General features: G+C 45.7%; 1 protein-coding gene across 1 annotated transcript in view; it reads left to right on the forward strand.

The window, feature by feature from the left end:
- The window catches only part of LOC139228815 (long-chain-fatty-acid--CoA ligase ACSBG2-like), a 165,205-nt gene that overhangs the window by 98,755 nt on the left and 47,554 nt on the right, over positions 1-18,896 (forward strand). The window contains 1 exon segment of the mRNA XM_070860220.1: positions 14,547-14,764. Within this exon segment, the coding sequence (XP_070716321.1) occupies positions 14,547-14,764 (218 nt within the window).

An 18,896-nucleotide genomic window follows, 5' to 3' on the forward strand; every position in this document is an offset into this window, starting at 1 on the left:
GGAAGTTGGTAGGATGGTGTATGTTTGGCTGAGTTAGATTTGTTCTACTTTTTGTGGAAAAGGCAGACAATTTCCAACACAGTTTGTAAGATGCTAGTGTCTTAGCTGCATTGAAATAGCTTGGCTAGAGAGCAGGTTAGTTCTGGTGTGCAAGCATTCACTATAAAGTTTAAGTTGTCCTTCAGTACTGTTCTGTTGTGTCTCCACCTTGTGGAGGCCATCATGTTTGAAGAGCTTGTTGTGTATCTGTAAAGCATGCACTCCCATGTTCTGCCACCAGGGAGAGCATTCCCTGAAGTCCCAAGGGATCCCAGCATTCCTTGGGAGCACTGCATATACGCCGGCCCATAATGCCTGTTCCTCACTCTGGAGTGTCTTAATAAAGACTGAGGTCACTGTTACTTTAACCTTCCTGTGTGCAGTCTCATCTGTGTCAGGGACACAACAACTGGCGACGAGTATACGAATCCAACGCAAAGATGCAGCAAACTGTGGGCATCATGGAGAAGTTCTCGGAGGACGAGGACTGGGAAGCCGATGTTGAACTGCTAGACCAGTACTTTTTAGCCAACGAGCTGGACGGAGAAAGAAGTGCTGCAAAAAGGAGAGCGGTCCTCCTCACAGTTTGCGGGGTACCGACCTACAGCCTCATGAAGAATCTTCTGGCTCCAGTGAAACCCACAAATAAGTCATATGAGGAGCTGCGTATACTGGTTCGGGAGCATCTTAACCCGAGGGAGAGAGTGCTGATGACGAGGTATCGGTTCTACACGTGCCAGCGATCTGAAGGTCAGGAAGTGGCGAGCTACGTCGCCAAGCTAAGGCGATTTGCAGGACAATTTGAGTTTGATGGCTACCTGGAGCAAATGCTCAGAGACTTTTTTGTACTGGGCATTGGCCACGAGACCATCCTACGAAAACTTTTGACTGTAGAGACATCGACCCTCAGTAAGGTCATTGTGATAGCACAGGCGTTTATGTCCACCAGTGATAAGACCAAACAAATTCCTCAGCACACAAGTGCTAGCAATGTTCATAAATTAACTGGAACTGTGTTTGCGAGCAGAAATTTTCAGGGCAGTCTGTGAACCGCAGTCTTGTAAGGTCCAGGGGCTTTCTGCAAATTTGTCCATTGTCTAGTTTGACGACAAACACCCTACTTCCTTCTTTAGCTATACCGTGCCCGCGATTCACTTGGGACCATGTCCATAGTTTAGCACATATACAGGGTCATTAACCATGAGTCTGCAACTGCCAGCAGGCCTCAGGTGACCCAGATGACTCAGAGTCTGCAACAAAGGATGAATGCAAGACAATTTGCACCTTGTTGGCGTTGTGGAGGCTTCCATTCAGCCTATTCATGCCGTTTCAAAGGTTATGTTTGCAAGAGCTGTGGAACAATGGGGCACCTCCAACGAGCTTGCGGATGAGCTGCAAGCTCTGCAAAACCTGCTAACCACTACGTGGCAGAAGAAGATCAGTCCATGGTGGATCAAAGCAATTTCGAGCCTCAGAGAGAGGAGGCAGATGCTGAAGTACATGGGGTGCACACATTTTCTACAAAATGCCCACCTATAATGCTAAATGTAAAATTGAATGGCTTACCCGTAGCCATGGAACCGGACACTGGTGCGAGCCAATTCATCATGAGTAAAAAGATATTTGAGAGACTGTGGTGCAACAAGGCATTCAGACCAGCCCTGATCCCCATCCACACGAAACTGAGAACGTACACCAAAGAGCTTATCACTGTCCTGGGCAGCGCCATGGTCAAGGTTACCTACAAGGGCACGGTGCACGAACTGCCACTCTGGATTGTCCCGGGTGATGGCCCCACACTGCTTTGAAGGAGCTGGCTGGGCAAAATCCACTGGAACTGGGATGACATCCGAGTGCTATCACATGTCGATGAGGCCTCATGTACTCAGGTTCTTAACAAATTTCCTTCCCTTTTTGAGCCTGGCATTGCAAATTTTCCGGGGCAAAGGTGCGGATCCACTTGGTCCCAGAGGCATGACCCATTCACCACAAGGCGTGAGCGGTACCTCACATGATGAGGGAAAGAGTGGAAATCGAGCTGGACAGTCTGCAACACGAGGGCATCATCTTCCCAGTGGAATTCAGCAAGTGGGCCAGCCCGATTGTTCCAGTACTCAAAAGTGATGGCATGGACAGGATTTGCGGTGATTATAAAGTAACTATTAATCGTTTCTCGCTACAGGACCAATACCCGCTACCTAAGGCAGACGACCTATTTGCGACGCTGGCAAGAGGCAAGACGTTCACCAAGCTCGACCTGACTTCAGCCTACATGTCACAGGAGCTGGAGGAGTCTTCGAAGGGCCTCACCTGCATCAACACACACAAGGGACTGTTCATCTACAACAGATGCCCGTTTGGAATTCGGTCGGCTGCAGCGATCTTCCAGAGAAACATGGAGAGCCTACTCAAGTTGGTACGTACCACGCACGGTGGTTTTTCAGGACGACGTATTGGTCATGGGTCGGGACACCGTCGAGCACCTACAAAACCTGGAGGAGGTCCTCCAGGGACTGGATCGTGTAGGGCTGCGGCTGAAGAGGTCGAAATGCGTCTTCATGGCAACAGAAGTGGTGTTTTTGGGGGAAAAGATCGTGGCGGATGGCATTCGGCCTTCAGACGCCAAAACAGAGGCTATCAGGAACGTGCCCAGGCCACAGAACATCACGGAGCTGCGATCGTTCCTGGGACTCCTCAACTATTTTGGTAACTTCCTACCAGGGTTAAGCACCCTCTTAGAGCCCCTACATGTGTTATTGCGTAAAGGTGAGAACTGGGTATGGGGAAAAAAACCAAGTAATTGCTTTTGAGAAAGCCAGAAATATTTTATGCTCCAACAAGCTGCTTGTATTGCATAACCCATGTAAAAGACTTGTGCTAGCATGTGATGCGTCGTCGTACGGAGTCGGGTGTGTATTACAACAAGCTAACGTTGCGGGGAAGTTGCAACCTGTCGCCTACGCCTCCAGGAGCTTGCCTAAGGCCGAGAGGGCCTACAGCATGAATGAAAAAGAGGCATTAGTGTATGTGTTCGGGGTAAAGAAAATGTATCAGTATCTGTTTGATCTCAAAATTTGAGCTGGAAACCGATCACAAGCCCCTCATATCCCTGTTCGCTGAAAACAAGGGGATAAATACTAATGCCTCAGCCCGCATACAAAGGTGGGCACTCACGCTATCAGCATATAACTATACCATCTGCCACAGGCCAGGCACCGAGAGCTGTGCGGATGCTCTCAGCCGGCTACCATTGCCACCACGGGGGTGGAAATGGCGCAGCCTGCAAACTTGTTGATGGTGGCGCAGCCCGCAAACTTGTTGATGGTCATGGAAGTGTTTGAAAATGATAAATCACCTGTCACGACCCGCCAGATTAGGACTTAGACCAGCCAAGATCCTCTGCTGTCCCTAGTAAAAAACTGTGTACTGCATGGGAGCTGGGCCAGCATCCCCGTTGAAATGCAAAAGCTAATCAAGCCATTCCAGCAGCGAAAGGATGAGCTGTCCATTCAGACAAACTGCCTATTGTGGGGTAACTGCGTAGTGCTACCCAAAAAGGACATGGAGATGTTCATCTCGGATCTCCACAGCACACACCCGGGTATAGTAATGATGAAAGCGATAGCCAGATCCCACGTGTGGTATCCCGATATCGACTCTGACTTAGAGTCCTGTGTACAGCAATGCAGCATGTGTGCTCAGTTGAGCAACGCGCGCAGAGAGGCACCACTAAGTTTGTGGTCCTGGCCCTCCAGACCACGGTCGAGGATCCATGTCGACTATGCGGCCCAGTTTCTCGGTAAAATGTTCCTGGTGGTGGTGGATGCTTTTTCGAAATGGATTGAATGTGAAATAATATCGGGAAGCACCGCCACCGCCACCATTGAAAGCCTGAGGGCCATGTTTGCCACCCACGGCCTGCCTGGCATACTGGTCAGTGACAATGGGCCATGTTTTACCAGTGCCAAATTTAAAGAATTCATGACCCGCAATGGGATCAAACATGTCACTCGGCCCCATTTAAACCAGCTTCCAATGGGCAGGCAGAGCGGGTAGTACAAACCATCAAACAGAACCTTAAACGAGTCACAGAAGGCTCACTCCAAACCCGCCTGTCCCGAGTACTGCTCAGCTACCGCACGAGACCCCATTCGCTCACAGGGGTGCCCCCGGCTGAGCTACTCATGAAAAGGACACTTAAAACCAGACTCTCGCTGGTTCACCCCAACCTGCATGATCAGGTATAGAGCAGGCGGCAGCAACAAAATGTAAACGATGGTCGCGCCACTGTGTCATGGGAAATTGATCTGAATGACCCTGTGTATGTGCTAAACTATGGACTTGGTCCCAAGTGGATCGCAGGCACGGTGATCACTAAAGAAGGGAGTAGGGTGTTTGTAGTCAAACTAGACAATGGACAGATTTGCAGAAAGCACCTGGACCAAACGAGGCTGTGGTTCACAGACTGCCCTGAACAACCCACAGCAGACATCACCTTTTACGAGCCCACAACACACACCCAAAGGATCAACGACACCACCCCGGACCAGGAAATCGAACCCATCATGCCCAACAGCCCAGCAAGGCCAGGCTCACCCAGCAGCCCTGCAGGGCCAACAACATGCCAGCCCAGCGAGGGCACAGCCAACACACCAGAACAGACATTTGTACCGAGGCGGTCCACCAGGGAAAGAAAGGCTCCCGACCGCCTCATCTTGTAAATAGTTTTCACTTTGACTTTGCGGGGGAGAGTGATGTTGTGTATCTGTAAAGCACGCACTCCCATGTTCTGCCACCAGATAGTGCATCCCCTGAAGTCCGAAGGGATCTCAGCATCCCTTGGGAACACTGTATATAAGCCAGCCCTTAAGGCCTGTCCTCACTCTGGAGTGTCTTAATAAAGACTGAAGTCACTGTTACTTTAACCTCCCTGTGTGCAGTCTCATCTGTGTCAGGAACACAACAGAGCCTACCTACAGGGTTGTGTCAGCTGAGTCCCATGCTTTCCAGAGAGTGCGGGGGAGCTGGTTGAGAATTGTGTTCTTAGTCCCTGTTCTGTTTGTTGGCAAGGGGTTGGAGGTGCTGCTTACGTGAGGTGTGGTTGGTGGAGGGGATAGGTTGCTGCACACAGAAAATGCGCAAAGTACTGTGGACATGGCGAGTTTTTAGGGCTGGAGGAAGTTTTGGCACAGAAGAACCAATAAGTTAGTTTGTATTTCCTTCGAGGACCTCTGTTAGGAAGATGATGAGACCTGGAACATGTTAGATGACTGCAGAAGTTGGATCAGTTGAAGTTACAAGCTTACAGAGATACTTATCAGTCATTTTTTCAGGGGAGGTAAAGGAAGAAAATTGCATTTTCTAAAGTAATGGATCAACAGGTAGTGTGGTAGGGAAGTCCACATTAGAATATATGGGGGGAGAAATTGGGTACATTTGCATCTCCCATTAGTGCCCCCCGGTGTGCTAACAGGGTGCAAATGCCTTTGCAACTGGGCACGGCGCTGACATTGGCTCCCACCATATTCAGCGGGAGTTTAGTGGCCCAGTACTGCCCTGGACCTGAAATTCACTTCCGCCCTCTACAGCAGCACTGGGCAAAAGCACAAACAGCTGCAGGAGGTGTGGATTTGGCAGCCAGCCGCTACAGGGGCGCTGATTAAAGGCGAGGTGGTCGAGGTAAGTTTAAAAAAAAACGTAGCTTTCTTTTTTTTCTCGTGGCTTTCTGCCTGCGATTGTTCAGCTCAGCACTCTACATGAGGGCTGATCACACGGGTTCGCCGCTCCCTTGGTGGACCGTGTAGGTCCCCTTTATATTACAGAGCCTGCAGTGATGTCCCTTCCCTTTAAGGGAGGGAAGGGCCCATTGAACGCAGCAGCACTACACAGCCCAGTGTGCAGAGCTGCTGAAGTCTCCACCCCTCCTGCTTCCGTTATCGCTCCAAGAAGGAAGAAGGAAACGCTTGATTTAGTGCTCCACTTCCTTCTTGGAGCGCAAGCGGCAAATTTTTTAAACGTTTGAAATCCTTAGCTTTTCAAACTTTCAAACTTTTAAAAATTAGCACCCCAAACATGACAGTCGTGATTTTTTTCCCCCTGAATAGGCTGGGCTTGATTGATTTCCCCTTGCTCTGAATTTTGTTTAAACCTTCCCCTCCAGTTTAGTATTATCTTTTGAATTTAACCAGTTTGCATTTTATTTGTATTATATTTTTGTCTCGTGTTTCACAGCCTGATTTACATGGTCTTTGAATATTATCCAATACTTTTCATCTTGCAATATGTGGGTCACTGTCTTCCAGCACAGTTTAAGTGTAATCTAATATAAGTTTGAGTGTAATGACTTGTAAATTTGTTGGAATACACTTCTAGAAATTTGTACTTGAACACTTTGGTGAATCATCTGTTATTGCCTTCATAGAATCATAGAATCATAGAATGGTTACGGAAGAAGGCCATTCGGCCCGTCGAGCCCGTGCCAGCTCTCTGCAAGAGCACCTCAACTAGTTCCACTCCCCCACCCTTTCCCCGTAGCCCTGCAATTTTTTTCTTTTAGCTACTTATCCAACTCCCTTTTGAAAGCCATGATTGAGTCTGCCTCCACCACACTTTCAGGCAATGCATTCTAGATCTTAACTACTCGCTGTGTAAAAAGGTTTTTTCTTATGTCGCTTTTCTTTTGCCAATCACCTTAAATCTATGTTATCTGGTTCTCAACCCTTCTGCCAATGGGAACTGTTTCTCTCTACTTTGCCCAGACCCATCATGATTTTGAAATCTCTCAATCGTCTCTGCACCAAGCTTCTCCGGTCTATCCACGTAACTGAAGACCCTCATCCCTGGAATAATTCTTGTAAATCTTTTCTGCACCATCCCTTGGGCACTTTCAAAGCTGTTTAGAGCTGGACCGTGCAATGCTAAATAAATTACTTTTATATGGCCTCTAATCAGTTATGTTTGTGGATTTTTATTTTCTTCTCTAGTTGCTTTGATAGGATCTGGTATCATGTAGTGCTAAATATATTTAATCTGGCTTTCTTCTAAATATGTGGTTTTCTAGTTTCGTCTCTAGTTCCGTTATCTTGTAGTTGGCTTATATTCAGACTCTTTTGCTGTTATCTTCAGTTTCCCAAAGCTCTCTTTCACTCGTACTTTCATTTTCTCTTCGATCATTATTCAACTGTATCCACTCATTTACAGATGATTCCATTGTACATTCATCAACTTCAGGTTGCACCCTCAGTGTTCACAACCTTTAGTCCTTTTGCAATGCAATGGTGAATCACTACATCTTAGGATAGATCATACAGCGAATAATTATCGGAAAATAGCCAGTGTGGTACCTGTGATCGTCTGACATGCATTGGCTGTACATGAGGCAGTGCGCGGACTTGCAATATTTACCTTCCTGATCTCTCTGTTCCCATCAGTGGGGCAATAGAAATGTTGCTTTCTTTCATGTTCACTCAGTGTGTCATGCCTCAAGTGTAACCAAACTCCACTTATTGTCCTTCATTTTCTGAATTTTCCCTCGTCTCATCTGTCTCAAATGAACCCCCATGTTCTCTGCTATAAAATGTGCTTCCAAGCTCTATATATGTTTTTGTGCCAAACACTTCACCCATCCACCCCAGCCCCAGATATTCTTTGCTTAATATAAACACTAAGCCTGTACAAGACATGAATATTGCTTCCATTTTTGAGTAAGCTCTTCTCCCTGTCTCACATTGTTGGATAGGATACAAGAAACAGTTGGTTATCTCTTGAGTCAGCTCTCTCCAGCTGCCTCAACCTTTCATCACTTTATTTTAATGATACTGATATGATCAGTGCTCCTCTTAACTGAATCTTCTTGCTGCCTTTAAACTATTAATATGCTATCCTATACTATCTTCCTCCTTCTTACATTACCACTGTTGAAATCAACGAATTTCATAGTTTCCCACTCTAGCTCATTTTTTCTTAAGAAAAAACTATATAACTCTTTGTCTCCCTCAGTCTTTTACTTCCTCCTACCATCTTTAGGCTGTGAAAGGGCTAACTTGATGTCACCTAACCACTACTTTTGATTTATTTTGTCTTTTTTTCCTTCTTCACCTTGGTGCTTTTTACCAGCTTCTCTTCCCACTCCCATGTTGTTATCTCTGGTGTCTCACGAGGATCTATCCTTGGCCCCCTCCTATATTTCATCTACATGCTACTCCTTGGTGACATCATCCAAAAACACAGCATCAATTTCCATATGTACGCTGACGACACCCAGCTCTACCTCACCACTGTAACGAGATAATGTTTAGCGCCCTCTAGCTAGGAGGTATAGGGATCTGTATTGAGAGAGAGGGTCTGTGAAGGAATGCCATCTTAAGCTTCACATAGCTGTCTGAGATCGCCCAAATAAATAGAGTTAAGTTGAACTAAGTGTTCAAAAGACTATAAAATACGTGGTGTCAGAAGTGGAGACTTCCGATCTTTCGTCGACCGAAATATTGGAACTTTAAGACTTTTTCGAGCTGATCGAAATCGACGTTAACCAGTGCAGTGCAGAGCATGCTTCCTACACATCGTGCGCGGATCCGTGAAGGGCGATAAATAGTCATACGCTTGTAAAATAATCTAGAGGCATTAGTAAAGTAAACTTAAAGTGACATAAGTTATTGTAGAGCCTCGATTGAAAAATTTCTACGATTACATGGCCACGATATTTTACTATTAGACTTGTTCTAGTCTTCTGGGTATTTGAACTGTATACATGTATGTGACAAACTCAAAGTCCTAAACTGTAGCGAGCTCTCATGACCACCACGGTGCCAACTCCCATGTACATTCCTCTCCCACCTCCATTGCAGGTGACTGGCGATTTGAAAGCCAACTGAAAAGAATTCAAACAGCTGTGGGACAGTTATGAAATTATCATGAATATTGTGGAAAAACCAGATAGAGTTAGGGTTGCAATGTTGCAATGCCATTGGCAGCGATGCCCTAGATATTCATAATAATCTTCCCTACAAATCAGAGGAAGACCTGCAGGAAATAGAGATTATTTTGAAGCTCTGGGAAGAGCACTGTAAAGGTAAAACTAAGATCATCTATGAACGGTACCAGTTTAACAACTGTGTACAAGGAGACGAGTGGTTTGACAGGTATCTCGTGAAAGTGAGAGAGCTAGCATCGTCATGTGATTTAGGCAATTTGAGGGATGATTTCATTGGAGACCGCATTGTCTGCGGAATAACTGATAACACTCTGCGTAAGAGCCTGTTGCAAAAATCAAGCCTAACATTTGATAAATGTGTGATGCTCTGTAAAGCTACAGAGGCCACAGTTGCGCAAATGAAATCCATGAAGCTCATTAAAACAGACTCTGAAAATGTCAAAGCTGTCAGACAGAAACCCCGACCCACAAAGAAAGAATTCACAGATAAAGAATTCACGAACAATTGCAGATATTGTGGCAAAAGACATGAACTGTCAAAAACTAAATGCCCAGCATATGGGAAGACCTGCACAAGTTGCGCAAACTAAATCACTTTTCTCAAAAGTACAGACAGAGTGGATCGAGGCAGAAGTCTACACATAACCCTATATAATGGCAAGCCAAAAGTTCATGCACTATATGAAGAGAGTTATGATTCTGATTTTGAAGTCATGACTGTAAAGATGCTTGGGAAAGTTGATCGCACAATCAAGGACAAAGCTGACAGAAATTATCCTATCAAGATTATGGCTACCTTCTCCATTAAAGGTCAAATGTTAAAATGCAAATGGATTGTGGGGCCACATGCAATGTGCTACCTCTTAGATACTTATCTAAAGACTTAAAGATAAAAGAATCTAAGACAATACTGTCACTATATGACAACCATACAGCCATTCCAGTGGTAGGGACTTGTAATGTGCCACTGGAAAATACAAAGAACAAGCAAAAATACGTTGTGCCCTTTGTGATCATTGAGGGCCAAAGTGCACCAGTGATTGGCCCATGCACTGCTCAACAGCTACAACTGATAAAAGTGCTGCATCAGAATATCGTGGTGGTAAATGAACCACGCGAATCATAAACTACGAATAAGGCAAACGACTCGCTAGCGTCAAAAACTGATGTCAACAATGTGTATCCGGATGTGTTTAAGGGACTTGGACACATGCCAGGGACAGTTCACCTTGAACTTAATGAATCAGCGACACCAGCTGTAATGCCACCCAGACAGGTGCCAATAACAATCAAACAAACATTAAAAGAGGAACTCGATCATTTGGAAAAACGACAAATCATCATGAAAGTGGTTGAACCGACGGACTGGGTATCCAATCTAATGACTGTACAAAAACACAGGATGGCATAATCTTCAAAGGCTATTGCTGTGTCATACCAAAATCCCTGAGATCCCACATTTGTCAGTGACTTAATGCTGCTCACACTGGCGTCGAGAGCATTCTTTGACGTGCCAGAGAATCCGTTTACTGGCCAGGACTGAACAGTGACATAAAAGACTATGTTTCAAAGTGTGAAACATGTAACACCTATCAATCGAGCCAACCAAAAGAACCATTGGTAAGTCACGACCTCCCTTAGAGACCGTGGGAAAAGATTGGTTGTGACATATTCACAATCGATGGCAAAGGCTACTTATGCACAATGGACTACTACTCAGACTATTTTAAGATGGACAATCTGCATGGAAAGAAAGATGCCACTGTCATCATCAAACATCTCACGAAACACTTCTCTAACCACGGTATTCCAGACAAGGTTCAATCCGACAATGGACCTCCCTTCAACTTACAACAGTTCACAAACTTTGCCACAGAATATGGATTCGATCACGCAACAAGCTCACCAGCATATCCACAAAGCAACAGAAAGGTTGAGAACGCGGTTAAACTTGCAAAGCATTTAATCAAGAATACAAAGAAAGACTGTAGTGACTCCTACATGAACCTTCTCATCTGGCAAAACACATCAACTGAAGGCCTTGATAGTTCGCCAGCACAACGCTTGCTCAGTTGCTGCACAAAGACAAACATCTCAATCACAAATTAACTACTCAAACTAAGGATCATACAGGACATCATCATCAACAAAGAAAAGAACCATGCCAAACAAGCACATTACTACAACAGAGGTGCTATAGCATTTCCTACACTGCAGGAAGGAGGAACAGTGAGACTGAAACAAACGCGAGAAAGCAAAGAGTGGCAAAAAGCTCAGGTTCAGAAACAAGCTGGAATTCGTTCATATCAGGTCATGACAGAAGATGGCTGAGTATCGCAGAAATAGGAAACATTTGAGAAAAAGCGCTGAGACATTCATTGAAACTCCAAAGATCTCAGTGACACCCACAGACAATCCTCTAACTATGCAGCCAACTAACACACAAAATGGCATTTCAATGACAACACGTGAAAACAGGGATATGTTGCCAGATATTTCCCCTCTGAGCACTGATAAAGGGACTAAAGTGATCAATACACAGAACACCACTAAAACAACCAATTTGAGGTGAAGCACCAGAATTCGCACAACACCAAAATACCTGGAGCACTATGTATAGAAATAAGAAATCATGGACACTGGACACTTGGATAAAGAATTAATAAGACAAGAGTTTTATTGTTGTTTGTTAAACTTGTAGTTGTTTAATACATGTATTCATAAGAAGTTAACTACCCGTTTATATTGAAGCTGACTTTAATTTTCTGAAAGGAAAGGTGTAACAAGATAATGTATAGCAGAGCATGCCGGGAGATCTTAGAGATACAGTGATCATTACCATCTTTAAAAAAGGGGACAAATCCGACTGTGGCAACTGCAGAGGAATCTCCCTGCTATCAACCACTGGGAAAGTCGTCGCTAGAGTCCTCCTCAATCGTCTTCTCCCTGTGGCCGAGGAGCTTCTCCCGAAGTCGCAGTGCAGATTTCGTCCCCTCCGGGGCACAACGGACATGATTTTTGCAGCGCGACAGCTGCAGGAAAAATGCAGGGAACAGCGCCAGCCCTTATACATGGCCTTCTTCGACCTTACAAAGGCCTTTGACACTGTCAACCACGAGGGTCTATGGAGTGTCCTCCTCCATTTCGGATGCCCCCAAAAGTACGTCACCATACTCCGCCTGCTCCACAACGACATGCAAGCCGTGATCCTTACCAACAGATCCATCACAGACCCAATTCATGTCCAGACCGGGGTCAAGCAGGGCTGCGTCATCACCCCAACCCTCTTCTCAATCTTCCTCGCTGCCATGCTCCACCTCACAGTTGATAAGCTCCCCGCTGGAGTGAAGCTAAACTACAGAACCAGTGGGAAGCTGTTCAACCTTTGCCGTCTCCAGGCCAGGTCCAAGACCACTCCAACCTCTGTCGTCGAGCTACAATACGCGGACGACGCCTGCGTCTGTGCACACACAGAGGCTGAACTCCAGGACATAGTCGACGTATTTACCGAGGTGTATGAAAGCATGGGCCTTACGCTAAACATTTGTAAGACAAGGGTCCTACACCAGCCTGTCCTCGCCGCACAGCACTGCCCCCAAACATCAAGATCCACGGCGTGGCCCTGGACAACGTGGACCACTTCCCCTATCTCAGGAGCCTCCTATCAACAAGAGCAGGCATTGATGATGAGATCCAACACCGCCTCCAGCCCACCAGTGCAGCCTTCGGCTGCCTGAGGAAATGAGTGTTTGAAGATCAGTCCCTCAAAACTGTCACCAAGCTCATGGTCTACAGGGCTGTAGTAATACCCACCCCTGTATGGCTCAGAGACACGGACCATGTACAGTGGACACCTCAAGTCGCTGGAGAAATACCACCAGCGATGTCTCCGCAAGATCCTGCAAATCCCCTGGGAGGACAGACGCACAAACATTAGCATCCTCGTCCAGGCCAACATCCCCAGCATTGAAGCACTGACCACACTTGATCAGCTCCGCTGGGCAGACCACATAGTTCGCATGCCAGACACGAGACTCCCAAAGCAAGCTCTCTACTCGGAACTCGTCCACGGCAAACGAGCCAATGGCGTGCAGAGGAAACGTTACAAGGACATCCTCAAATCTTCCCTGATAAAGTGCGACATCCCCACTGACACCTGGGAGTCCTTGGCCATAGACCGCCCTAAATGGAGGAAGTGCATTCGGGAGGGCGCTGAGCTCCTTGAGTATCGTTGCCGAGAGCATGCAGAAATCAAGCACAGGCAGCGGAAGGAGCGTGCGGCAAACCAGGCTCCCTGCCCACCCTTTCCCTCAATGACTATCTGTTCCACTTGTGACAGAAACTGTGGTTCTCGTATTGGACTGTTCAATACGAGATTGGACCTAAGAACTCATGCTAAGAGTGGAAGCAAGTCTTCCTCGATCCCGAGGGACTGCCTATGATGATGATGAGCACTCTCTAGCTAGGAGGTATCGAGATAATGTATAGTACCCTCTGGACGTATAGGGAGCTGTATTGAGAGAGAGGGTGTGTGAAGGAATGTCATCTTAAGCTCCCCATGGCTGTCTGAGATCTCACAAATAAATAGAGTTAATTTGAACTAAGAGTATTCAAGAGACTATAAAATTCAACATGTGAAAACAGGGATATGTTTCTCTCAACTTCTCTCGACTCCTCCATGCACTCCTGGCTGGCCTCCCATGTTCTATCCTACATAAACTTGAGGTCATCCAAAGCTCGGCTGCCCATGTCCTAACTCGAAATAAGTCCCGTTCACCCATCACCCCTGTGCTGACCTACATTGGCTCGCGGTTAAGCAACGCCTCGATTTATAATCACTCAACCATTGGTGGCAGTAGCTTCTGTTACTTAGGCTCTAAGCTTTGGAACTCCCTCCCTAAACCTCTCCGTCTCTTTACCTCTCTTTCCTCCTTTAAGGTGCTCCTTTAAACCTACCTTTTTGACCAAGCTTTTGATCATCTGCCCTAATTTCTCGTCGTGGTTCGCTGTCAAATTTTTTGTCTGATTATACTCCTGTGAAGCGCCTTGTGATGTTTTACTATGTTAAAGGTGCTATATAAATACAGGTTGTTGTTTTCTTAACTATGGTCCTTGGTGTTTGATTTTGCATTCTGAATAATTTTTTAAAGTCAGCACTAGAATCTGCCATATGTAAGGGAAGCACAACGTGTGACAATTAGCTTCTGGCTTTTAAATGCCTTACTCTTCTATCGACTCTGCCTTGATGTGGCTTGCTGTAAATCTTGCCTGGTTATCTTGGTTCGGAGAGATGGGGTTGGAGGAGATTTTTCTGAATTTTCCATTGTTGTTTACCTGTTATCAGAAGTGTATTTCTTTTGGGTGGAATGACCCTTCCCAAGTGCTCTGCTAATATTACTCAGTAACTCCGTTATTGACTGAGTGATCTTACATTAATCAATTATTTTTCTTTCCAGTTAACCTTTGCCTACTCTCAATATTTAAGCACCTCATTACCAATTGGTAATTGTTAGCTATTTTTAAAATTTTAAGTCTTGTAATTATCTCGAACTCTTATTTTTTACAATCTCTCTAGCTGTGGAAAAGAGTTGCTTGGATGCAAATCTAAGATTGACCAGCCCAATCAAGAAGGGATTGGAGAAATATGTTTTTGGGGAAGACATGTCTTCATGGGATACATGAATATGAAGGAGCAGACTAAAGAAGCTCTAGATGCAGAGGGCTGGTTGCATTCTGGAGACTTGGGAAAACATGATACTGATGGGTTCCTGTATATTACAGGCAGAATAAAAGGTAACATATTTTAATACACTTTCTGACAGTTTTATCCATCCTCCAGCCTTTGTTGAGATGGTTGACTCCTTGCTGGGTCACAGATCTGGGGCACTGGCCACTCTTATCTTTTCCTAAAGTGCCCATTCACCATTTCTGAGGCAAGATGGTGTGTGCTGACAGGCTATTTGATAGCAGGAGAATCACCAATGACTTTCATTCTGGCCTCACTTGAATTCTGCCCATGGATACTTTCCAATTGTGGTCACTGGATGATAGTTATGGCTGGGAATGCTGATTGATGGTTTATTTTTTTCAAACCCAACTGCAGGCAGCTGTAAAGTCCCTACAACCATACCGGCTGAAATCAGCTAACCTGGGATTGAACTGGAAAGCTTCCTAGTCTGTATGGTGCAGCTACTCACTGAATAAATCTGCTGAGCCAGCAGGAGAGCTAAAGGATGACCTGGGTTACTCATCTGTTTAAATAAATCAGAGTTAATCGCTTTTTGTTGAGGGTCACTATCTTAACATCCTGAATGATGGCTATATTGGGGAAAGCTGCAAGATCCAAGTAATAAGGTAAAGGCAGTGAGTTCTCCAGTGAGTTGCTGATGTTGAGTGGGCCACTATGAGCACCTGCCAAGTGTAGTCCTCCATAGAAAGTGGGAGAAAAAATAAACTGTGGGATCAATAGTTCTACTTTAGTAGGGCCCCTTCACCTTCTGTATGGGAGTTGGACTAACTCTGCGGCCTAATTGCATTTCCTTGTGTCTTTTGTTGAAGATACAGAAAGAGAGAGGAAACAGCAATGAATCCTATCTTCATAAATGTACTACAAATGGAGGTGTTATGAATGAAGCACAGAATTTGTTGAGCAACATAGGTCAAGGGGTACAATAAATGTAAATAAACCCTTCTTTGGTAGAATAAATGCCTCATCAGCCATGCAAACGATGTAGTATATTGAATTCCATTCCATGAAGTTCTATGAAAGAAAGAAAATGGCTCATTTTACCAACTCGGAATGTCCCAAAAGTACTTAGTCAATGAAGTACTTTTGAAGTATCGTCACTGTTCTAATGTGGGGAAGCCGGGCAGCCAATTTGCACACAAACAGCAATGAGAAGCAACCAGACTCTCTGTTTCAGTGAAAAACTCTGGAAACATCTAGCAAGCCAGAAACCACATCTGCGGAATTTGTTAACTTGTCACTTCTCTCCACAGATGCTATTCCTGACTTGTTGAGAGTTTCCAGCATTTTATGTTTTTGTCAAATTTCCAGCATCTGCAGTATTTTATTTTATCTGTTTCAGTGGTGTTGGTTGAATGGTAAATGTTGGTCAGGACACTGGGATAACTCTCCTGTTCATCTTTAAATAGTGCTATGGAATCTTTTATGCCCACATGAGAGAGGACAGTTCAGCATCTCATCCAAAAGACATTACCTTTTTTTTAGTAATTTAATGGAATGCAGGCATCGCTGGCAAGGCCAGCATTTATTGCCCATTTTCCTTGAGAAGGTGGTGGTGAGCCACTTTCTTGAACCACCACAGTCCGTGTGGTGAAGATACTTCCCACATGCTGTTAGGTAGGGAGTTCCAGGATCTTGACCCAGCGATGATGAAGAAATAGCAATATATTTCCAAGTCACGATGGTGTGTGACTGCTGCCCTTGTCCTTCTAGGTGTTAGAGGTCACGGGTTTGGGAGGTGCTGTCAAAGAAGCCTTGGTGAGTTGCTGCAGTGCATCTTGTAGATGATACATATTGCAGCCATGTTGCACAGGTGCTGAAGTCAATGAATGTTTATGGTGGTGGGTGGGATGCCAATCAAGTGGGCTTTTTGTCCTGCATGGTATCGGAGCTACACTCATCCAGGCAAGTTGAGAGTATTCCATCACACTCCTGACTTGTGCCTTGTAGGTTGTGGAAAGGCTTTGGGGAATCAGGAGGTGAGTCACTAGCCACAGAATTCCCAGCCTCTGACCTGGTCTTGTAGCCACAATACTTATGTGGCTCATCCAATTAAGTTTCTGGTCAATGGTGACCCCCAGAATGTTGATGGTGGAGGATTCGGTGATGGTACTGCCATTGAATGCAAGAGGAGGTGGTTAGATTCTTTCTCTTGTTGGAGATGGTCATTGCCTGGCACTTGTGTGGCATGAATGTTACTTTCCACCTATTAGCCTGAGCCTGAATGTCATCCAGGTCTTGCTGCATGCGGGCATGGACTGATTCATTATTTGAGAAGTTGTGAATGGAACTGAATACTGTGCAATCATCAGCGAACATCCCCACTTCTGAACTTATGATTGAGGGAAAGTCATGTATAAAGCAGCTGAAGAGGGCTGGGCCTAGGACATTGCCCTTAGGAACTCCTGCAGCGATGTCCTAGGGCTGAGATGATTGGCCTCCAACAACCACAACCATATTCCTTTATGCTGGGTATGACTCCAGCCAGTGAAGAGGTTTCACAGTGATTCCCATTGACTTCAATTTTACTATGGCTCCTTGATGCCACACTTGGTCAAATGCTGCCTTGATGTCAAGGGCAGTCACTCTCACCTCATCTCTAGAATTCAGCTCTTTGGTTCATGTTTAGACCAAGGCTGTAATGAGCTCTGGAGTCGAGTGATCCTGATGAAACCCAAACTGAGCATCGGTGAGCAGGTTATTGGTGAATAAGTGCCGCTTGATAGCACTGTTCGCAACACTTCCATTACTTTGCTGATCATTGAGAATAGGCTGACGGGGCAGTAATTGGCCAGATTGGATTTGTGAATTGGACATACCTGGTAATTTTGCACTTTGTCAGGTATACACTAGTGTTGTAGCTGTATTGGAATAGCGTGGCTAGAGGCATGGCTAGTTTTGGAGCACTATTCTTCAGCACTACAACTGGGATGTTTTCGGATCTCATAGCCTTTGCTGTATCCCATGTGGTCAGCCGTTTCTTGATATCACATGGAGTGAATTGAATTGGCTGATGGTGTGGGCCTCCAGGAAGAGACCAAGCTGGATCATCCACCTGGCACTTCTTGCTGAAGATGGTTGCAAACACTTCAGCCTTGTCTTCTGCACTCACATGCTAGGCTCTGCAACCAGTGAGGATGTGGCTGTTCATTGAGCCTCCACCATTCAGGATTGAATGTTGCAGGATTGCAGAGCTTTGATCTGATCCGTTAGTTGTGGGATAGCTTAGTTCTGGTTATAGCAAGATGCCTTCGCTGTTTAGCATGCATGTAGTCCTGTGCTGTAACTTCACCAGTTTGGCACCTCATTTGTAGGTATGCCTGTTGTTGCTCCTGGCATTCTTTTCTACATTCTTCATTGAACCAGGGTTGGTCGCCTGGTTTGCTGGTAATGATAGAGTGAGGCATATGCCGAGCCATGAGGTTACAGATTGTGGTGGAATACAGTTCTGCTGCTGCAGATGGTCCACAGCGCCTCATGGATGCCAAGAGCTGCCAGATTTGTTCTGAATCTATCCCATTTAGCACGGTGGTAGTGCCACAGAACACAATGTGAAGACAGTACATCGTCTCCATAAGGAATGTGTGGCGGTCACTCCTACCAATACTGTCATGGCCAGCTACATCTGTGACAGGTAGATTGGTGAGGACAAGGTCAAGTAGTGAACCTTCAGGACTCGGCATGCTTGGTCAGTAGTGGTGCTACTGAGTCACTCTTGGTTATGGACATTGAAGTCTCTCACCAGAGTACATTCTGTGCCCTTGCTAAGCCCTTCTTCCAAGTATTGTTGAACATGGAGGAGTACTGATTCATTAGTTGATGGAGGGCAGTTGGTGCTTTCCTCACCCATCTGATACCATGAGACTTCATGGGGTCCGGAGTCAATGTTGAGGACTCCCAGAGCTACTCCCTCCCAGCTATGTATCACTGTGCTGCCACTCCTGGTGGGTCTCTCTTGCCGGTGGGACAGGACATATCCAGGGATGGTGATGGAGGAGTCTGGGATGTTGACTGAACGCTATGATTCTGTGGGTATGATTATGTCAGGCTGTTGTTTGATTAGTCTGTGGGGACAGCTCTCCCAATTTTGGGCCCAGATTGTAGTGAGGAGGACTTTGCAGTGTTGACTGGGCTTGGCGTGCCTTTGTCGTGTTCAAATCCGATGCCTAGATCGATATC

The sequence above is a fragment of the Pristiophorus japonicus genome, chromosome 2 (assembly GCF_044704955.1).
Source record: "Pristiophorus japonicus isolate sPriJap1 chromosome 2, sPriJap1.hap1, whole genome shotgun sequence".
NCBI classification, from domain to species: Eukaryota; Metazoa; Chordata; class Chondrichthyes; family Pristiophoridae; genus Pristiophorus; species Pristiophorus japonicus.